Genomic DNA, 7,731 nt, shown 5'->3' with positions numbered 1-7,731 from the left:
TTTTATTATTAAATTGGTTGATTTCTCAATTTTAATATTTATTTCAAACATTTTATCGCAAAATGTTGATGGCCAAAATAAATTCACTATATTTGACGAACAAATTGCTCATATCAAACAAATTGCTAATTTAACATACTTTTAATCATTGTTATAATATTATCTTTATGTCCCTCTCAGCCAACTGTTTCCATACCATTGTTATAATATTATCTTTATGTCCCTCTCAGCCAACTGTTTCCATAAAATAAACATAAACATAATGGGGAGCAAAGAATGAAATTTGACAGACCTCACGACGTGATTTGTTTGTCAAATATAATTAAAAATATTGTAAAATTATCAAAAATCACTTTTTGAAACCGTGAAAACCAGTCGTTCAGGTGTGAAAACGGGCAAATTTGTCCAATAACTCTGTTTTCAAATTCCAGCCCTACCTGGAAAAAGCTATCTCCATACGACTCAACGCGTGATCAGTGGTCTCCATTGTCTACTGCTACTCTCACATGTGGTGTGTCGGTGGCGAGATGCTTCCCCTCTTTCACCCACGAAATTCACTGGTCCCTTCATTTGATGGGTACGTCTGACGTGTTATGTTGTCGGTGATCAGTGGTCTTCACGTGGTGGGGTCAGTGGCGAGATGCTTCCCTGTTTCACCCACTAAGTTCCCAAGTCGCTTCCTTTCCTTTGATGAGTAGTATTTCGTGACACATTATAACTCCTCTGTCTACCTTTGAACTAGGGTTTCGAAATAGGAGAAGGAGCTCTGGTTTGAAACAAAACGAAATCGTTGCAGTTTTGCTCTTAACAGATTGGGAGAGAGATACACAGACATACCAAAGTCGCGCTGGAACTTGGAAGCAGCTGGTAGCCACTCTGCACTTGTGAGATCAAGACCAACCAGACGAGGAATCTGAAAATATTAAGATTACCAAACCCTGGTTGTAACTTGGAAGCGGCTGGTAGGCTCTTCACACTTGTGAGATCAACTGGATCCAGGTTTTAATCCCAATCTCTCTCATACATTTCATCTTTGTTTTTTCATTGTGTATTCCATGGCAAATCCGTTGGCATCGTCGTCCAACTCGTCTGGCAACAAGGCTCCCTACCAGGTGTTTATCAACCACCGCGGGCCGGACACCAAGTTATCCATCGCCGCCCATCTCTACAATCGCCTTCATGATGTACATGGATTGCAAGTGTTTCTGGACAAGGAAGAAATGGAGAAGGGGGACTTCTTCACTTCTCAAATAGCTGCAGCTATACGAGCGGCCTCCGTACATATAGCAATATTTTCCCCTGGATATGCAGACTCAGAGTGGTGTCTCAATGAGCTACTAGTCATGATGGAGTCGAAGGAGTCGGGGCGGTCAACCATTATTCCAATATTCTACCGTGTTAACCCTGCTGATCTGCGCTGGACACTCGGCAAAGACGGAGTGTACGCTAAAGCCCTCGCCGACCTCGAACAAAAGAAAACAACCGACTCCCAAACGCATCAAGAGAAACCGCGTTACGACCCCGACATCATTGAAAAATGGAGAAATGCTCTTTTTAATGTTTCAAATATAGACGGTTTCGACCTGAAAGGAGCTTATAATGGGTGAGAACTCCATCTCTTCCTGTTCCTCTTTTTATATTGTTTAGTTTGATATGTATATGACAAATTATTTATGTACGCTTTGCTTACTGCTAATTAGTACTTTGTTTGTGAATATTAATTCAGTGTGGAGTGGCGACTGGTGAATGAGGTCGTGCAATTGGTATTGGCAAAGGTTAAAAAGCCGCCACTCGACGTGTCCAGATATCCAACAGGTTTGGATCAAAAAGTAAGAGATTTTGAAGAGTTATTGAAGCAGCAGCAAATTGGGGTAACTAGAGTTATAGGAATTGTGGGGCTTGGAGGGATTGGCAAAACCACACTTGCTAAAGAAATCTTTAACCGGGAAAGATCAAATTACAGCCAATCTTGCTTTTTATTTGATATCAGAGAAAAGTCTTTAACTACCTTACAGAGTGACCTGATAAAGGACTTGACTCAATTGAATGTACAAATACGGAGCATTGATGAAGGTAAAGGAAATCTCAAACAAAATCTGTCATCCAAACAAGCTCTCGTTATTTTAGATAATGTGGATCATTCTTCGCAGCTTGATGCATTACTCTTACCAGCTAAGGATGCCCTTCATCCCAGTAGCTTAATTTTAGTAACGTCTCGCGATAAGCAGCTTCTTATAAACAATGATATCAATGAGTCAGCCATTTATAAGTTGCAGTGTCTCAATCAGAAACACTCCCAAGAACTCTTCTGCTTGCATGCCTTTGATCAGCCTCGTCCAGTGCCAGAATTTGAGGTACTGGTTAGTAAGTTTGTCGATGCGTGCGGTGGATTACCGTTATCACTCACAGTGATTGGCGCGCATCTTCGTGGAAGCAGTGATCTAACTCTCTGGAGAGCCCAATTGATCGAAATCTCAAATATGCTTCCCGACGATATACAAAGCAGACTGAAAATCAGCTACGACAGCCTGAATGAAAAGGATAAGCAGATATTCCTAGACATTGCATGTTTCTTCCTAGGAGAAGACAGGGATACTGTCATTCAAATATGGAAGGGACTGGACTTGGATGGATGGCTGGGTCTTTGGAATCTACAGAACAAGTGTCTCATTGAGGTCGACAGCAAAAATAATATAATAATGCACGACCATCTTCGAGACCTGGGCAGAGATATCGGAGAGAAGAATTCCCCGTATCGTTTTTGCCGCCTAACGCAGAACATTCTTGACAATCTGCCGGAAAAATTAATTGTAAGTATTTTGAAACATTAAGATTCGTTTTGAAATTAGTGTTGTGGTCTCAATATCGTAATTCTTAGGTTTTGCAAGGATGTCAATATTGTTTCTAACAGTTTCCAGTCAACAATTTAGGTGCGTGGAATTAACATGGTTGAAACGCCGGTGGAGAACCGTGCGGAGCTGGGCGATCTTTTCCGTGGTATGCGCGGGTTGAAGCTGCTTAGAGTTGAAGGGGATTGTTTGGAAGAAAGCATATTCAAGACTGCACGGTCACAACATCTCATATGGCTCAGATGGGATAGATGTCCCTATTCTTCCCTCCCTCCCTGGATTCCAATCGAGCGTTTAAGGGTTCTGCAAGTGTGCAGGTCGGCAACATTGAAAACACTGTGGGAAGATCATAATATTCAGGTATATATTGTAATTATGTAATCGAGCTTGTTCTTCCCTTATGAAATGGCTTTTGGATATATTCCATCTTGGTAGACCACCACGTTTACAATTGACATCCACGGCCCCAACTCACTTTTGGAAAATTTGTGAACATTGCAGGTACCTTTATGGTTGAGGGAGTTGAGTATTATTGACTGTGACCTTTTAGAACTTCCAAAGTCCATAGGTAAGTTGAAACAACTCGAAAAATTTGTCCTTAAATCTCAATTTTCCACTCTTCATCTGGAAACATTGCCAGATGAATTCTGTCAACTGCAGTCTTTGGAGCACCTGAGCTTACTCCACTGCAGTTCAATGAAGTCGCTGCCGGATTGTTTTGGCAATTTAACGAAACTCCAACATATTGATCTGTCCCGTTGTCAGCAGTTGAATATGCTTCCAAATTCCTTTGGGAAGTTATGTAACCTCCGGCAGCTTAATTTAGACGATTGTGGTTCATTAACGGAGCTTCCAGATTCCTTTGGAAACTTGAGGAATCTCCAACATGTTAATTTCTCCTGCTGTACTTCATTAAAGGGGCTTCCAGATTCCCTTGGGAATTTAAAGAACCTCCAGCATATTGACTTGTCTGAATGCCAGAAATTAGAAAAGCTTCCAGATTCCCTTGGCGAGTTAAATAATCTCCGACGTATTAAGCTCCGTTTTTGTACAAAACTAGAGAAGCTTCCAGATTCCCTTGGTGAGTTAAAGAACCTCGAACATATTGATTTGTCTTATTGCCGTAACTTAAAAAGTCTTCCAGATTCCCTTGGTGAGTTAAAGAACCTCGAACATATTGATTTGTTTTATTGCCGTAACTTAAAAAGTCTTCCAGATTCCCTTGGTGAGTTAAAGAACCTCGAACATATTGATTTGTCTGAATGCCGTAACTTAAAAAGTCTTCCAGATTCCCTTGGTGAGTTAAAGAACCTCGAACATATTGATTTGTCTGAATGCCGTTACTTAAAAAGTCTTCCAGATTCCCTTGGCGAGTTAAATAATCTCCGACGTATTAAGCTGCATATTTGTATAGAACTAGAGAAGCTTCCAGATTCCCTTGGTGAGTTAAAGAACCTCGAACATATTGATTTGTGTGGTTGCTTTAACTTAAAAAGTCTTCCAAATTCCCTTGGTGAGTTAAAGAACCTCCGACATATTGACTTGTCTTGGGTCACTGAATTAGAGAGGCTCCCAGATTCCTTTGGGGAGTTACAGAACCTGCAACGTTTGGTTTTGCGCAATTGTCGAAAGTTGCAGATATTTCCTGAAACTCTTGGAAAGATAAGTTCCCTTGAATGCTTAGACCTCCGACATTGTCCGAAAATTGAAGTATGGCCTCCCCAAGTCTCACATAACCGGTCATTGCTAAAATTATTTTTATCTGGTACAAATTTAAAAGAATTGCCAAGTGCTATCGGAGAGCTAAGTACATTGCAAGTTCTGCATTTGGGAAGCCAATTGAAACGTCTGCCCGATAACATCGGTGACTTAAGGAGCTTACAGGAGTTGGAGCTTTCTGGTTGCATTCAGTTGAAACATTTGCCGGATTCCATTAGATTGTTGACCCAGCTGAGAGAGTTGAAAATCGAGAATTCGGGTTTAGAGTACTTACCACCATGCCTCGTGGAGCTGAACAGTCTTCAGCGGTTGGAAATAGAGGAGTGTCCGTTGAGTGAACTGAAACTTAGAAAAGTTGAAGGGGGAATAGTGTTGAATAAAGTGGACGCTTCCATTGTCAACTGTATGTTTGGGCTAAAATACTTAAAACTGTGCCGGACAAACATTTCAGGGTTATCATTTTCTGAAGGCCTTTGCCCAAACCTTCAACATCTCAGCATTCTTAGATGTGGTTTTTTGGTGGAGGTTGTAGAATTGCCAGCAACAGTTATAAAGCTAGAGTTGAGCGAGTGTTGTACATTGAGGAAAATAGGACTTTGTGGTCTTGAAAGGCTCGAGAAATTCCAACTTGTAGCATGCCACACAGTTGAGGAGCTGCCAGGTCTTGAAACGTTGGTACGTCTGAAGGAGCTGAAGGTTAACTGCCACTATCTTAAAAGAATAGACGGGTTGGCGCAGTTGACAGAACTTCAAGTGCTAAACACGGAAAAATGCTGTTCGTTAAAAGAACTTCCAGGTCTGGAACAATTGACTTTGTTGAGGAAGCTTGAAGCCAGTGGGTGTCGGAAAGTGCGGAGCATAGTGGGGTTGGCGCAGCTGCCAAAACTGGTTGTGCTAGACATGGAAGATTGCTCTGAGCTGGAAGAAATTCCGGGTCTCGAACATTTGACATCATTGTGGAGGCTTAATGCCAGTGGCTGTGGGAAATTGCATAGCATAGAGGGCTTGGTGCAGCTGACAGGACTTCAAGAACTAAACGTGGCAAACTGCGGTGAGTTAAAGGAAATCACAGGTGGTCTCGAACATTTGAAATTGTTGAAGAATCTTGATGCGAGTGGCTGTGGGAAACTGCAGAGCATAGAGGGGTTAGCGCAGCTGACAGGACTTGAAGAGCTAAACTTGGCAAACTGCTGTGAGTTAAAGGAAATCACAGGTGCTCTCCAACATCTGACGCAGTTGAGGAAGCTTAATGCCAGCGGATCTGGAAAACTGCAGAGCATAGAGGGGTTAGCGCAGCTGACAGGACTTCAAGAATTAAACGTGGCAAACTGCTGTGAGTTACAGGAAATCCCAGGTGGTCTTGAACATCTGAAGTCCTTGCGGAAGTTTGATGCGAGTGGCTGTGGGAAACTGCAGAGCATAGAGGGGTTAGCGCAGCTGACAGGACTTGAAGAGCTAAACTTGGCAAACTGCTGTGAGTTAAAGGAAATCACAGGTGCTCTCCAACATCTGACGCAGTTGAGGAAGCTTAATGCCAGCGGATCTGGAAAACTGCAGAGCATAGAGGGGTTAGCGCAGCTGACAGGACTTCAAGAATTAAACGTGGCAAACTGCTGTGAGTTACAGGAAATCCCAGGTGGTCTTGAACATCTGAAGTCGTTGTGGAAGTTTGATGCGAGTGGCTGTGGGAAACTGCAGAGCATAGAGGGGTTGGCGCAGCTGACAGGACTTGAAAAACTGAAAGTGGCAAACTGCAGTGAGTTAAAAGAAATTCCAGGTGGTCTCGAACATCTGCAGTGGTTGTGGAAGCTTGATGCGAGTGGCTGTGGGAAACTGCAGAGGATAGAGGGATTGGCGCAGCTCACAGGACTTCGAGAACTAAACGTGGCAAACTGCAGTGAGTTAAAAGAAATTCCAGGTGGTCTCAAACATCTGAAGTGGTTGAGGAATCTTAATGCGAGTGGCTGTGGGAAGCTGCAGAGCATAGAGGGGTTGGAGCAGCTGGCAAGACTTGAAGTGCTAAACGTGGCGAACTGCTGCGAGTTAAAAGAACTTCCAGGTCTGGAACATTTGAGATCATTGAGGAAACTTAGTGCTGGTGGGTGTCGGAAACTGCAGAGCGTAGGGGGGCTGGCGCCGTTGACAAAACTTAGAATGCTTAACGTGAAAGACTGCTGTGAGTTAGAAGAACATGGAAATCTGGAACATATGGGGTTGTTGAGGGTGCTAGCAACAAAGCATTGTGGGAAACTGCAGTTGCTGTGTAGGGGAGGATGGAAGTTCCTGCGGCAAGGACGGAAGAAAGGTCGGCGGGCTGTTGGAGTAGGGAAGCCGCTGCGACGCCGCTCGAAGAAACAGACGCTTCAAAAGGAAAGGTCAAAAGCAAATATTGGGATCAGAGTACGTCATTGTTGTAATGTTCATTGCAGTCTGTGAACGGCAGCGAAACGAAGCCCTGTAATTGACATTTTCAACTATGGGTTGTTGTGATATCTCTTAATCATACAGGTTATTGAGAACTTAAATCTTTGCTCTGTAATTTGCACTAGCAAATACCAAAAAGTTTGGAAGACCAAATTTGAACGGTTATAAGGTGAAATTTGAAAGTTTCACATTCAAACAATATAAAGTTATAAACATATTCAATTTCAATTATACATTACTAAAGATGTTCAATAAATTAGAGTGATTTTCTTCTTTCCTTTTTAAATGAAATACGTCATTTCATTGACATTTGGATGTATTTCAACCATTAACAGTTTCATTTACCTTTATTGAATTGTATATTTTTTTAATTGGTGTTTCATTTTCTTTTATGATATTTAAGATATACAATAAAATGTTTATATTTTTTATTAAAAAATATAATATACAATAAAATGTTTATATTTTTTATTAAAAAATATAATATATAATAAAAATTATATTAATTTAATTTTTTTATATATTTTTTTTCCTGTTATTACCATGCTAAAAATAATTATTTAAATAAATTTAAGAAATATATATATATATATGAAAATTGAATAAATAAATAAAAACTTTATAATAAACAAATTATATATTATATTTTTTAATGATATCTTATTTTATATAATTAAATATATTATTTCATGGTTCACACAAAATGCATTTTAAAATAACAATATATTAAAGATATTAT

The 7,731-nt window shown here is 40.7% G+C and overlaps 1 protein-coding gene across 1 annotated transcript; it reads left to right on the top strand.

Annotated features, from left to right (window-relative positions):
* The first annotated feature begins 1,005 nt into the window (after positions 1-1,005).
* Positions 1,006-7,223, top strand: LOC149213575 (uncharacterized). The gene is made up of 4 exons (XM_089392053.1): positions 1,006-1,603; positions 1,727-2,810; positions 2,931-3,209; positions 3,351-7,223. The coding sequence occupies exons 1-4, from the start codon at positions 1,056-1,058 to the stop codon at positions 7,002-7,004; spliced, it is 5,565 nt and encodes a 1,854-aa protein (XP_089248179.1). The 5' UTR covers positions 1,006-1,055; the 3' UTR covers positions 7,005-7,223.
* Positions 7,224-7,731: the final 508 nt, after the last annotated feature.

The sequence above is a fragment of the Pinus tabuliformis genome, chromosome 1_1 (genome assembly GCF_031772625.1).
Source record: "Pinus tabuliformis cultivar Carrire ecotype Pingquan chromosome 1_1, CPIR1, whole genome shotgun sequence".
NCBI lineage: Eukaryota > Viridiplantae > Streptophyta > Pinopsida > Pinales > Pinaceae > Pinus > Pinus tabuliformis.
This window is presented reverse-complemented; position numbering and strand designations above follow the sequence as displayed.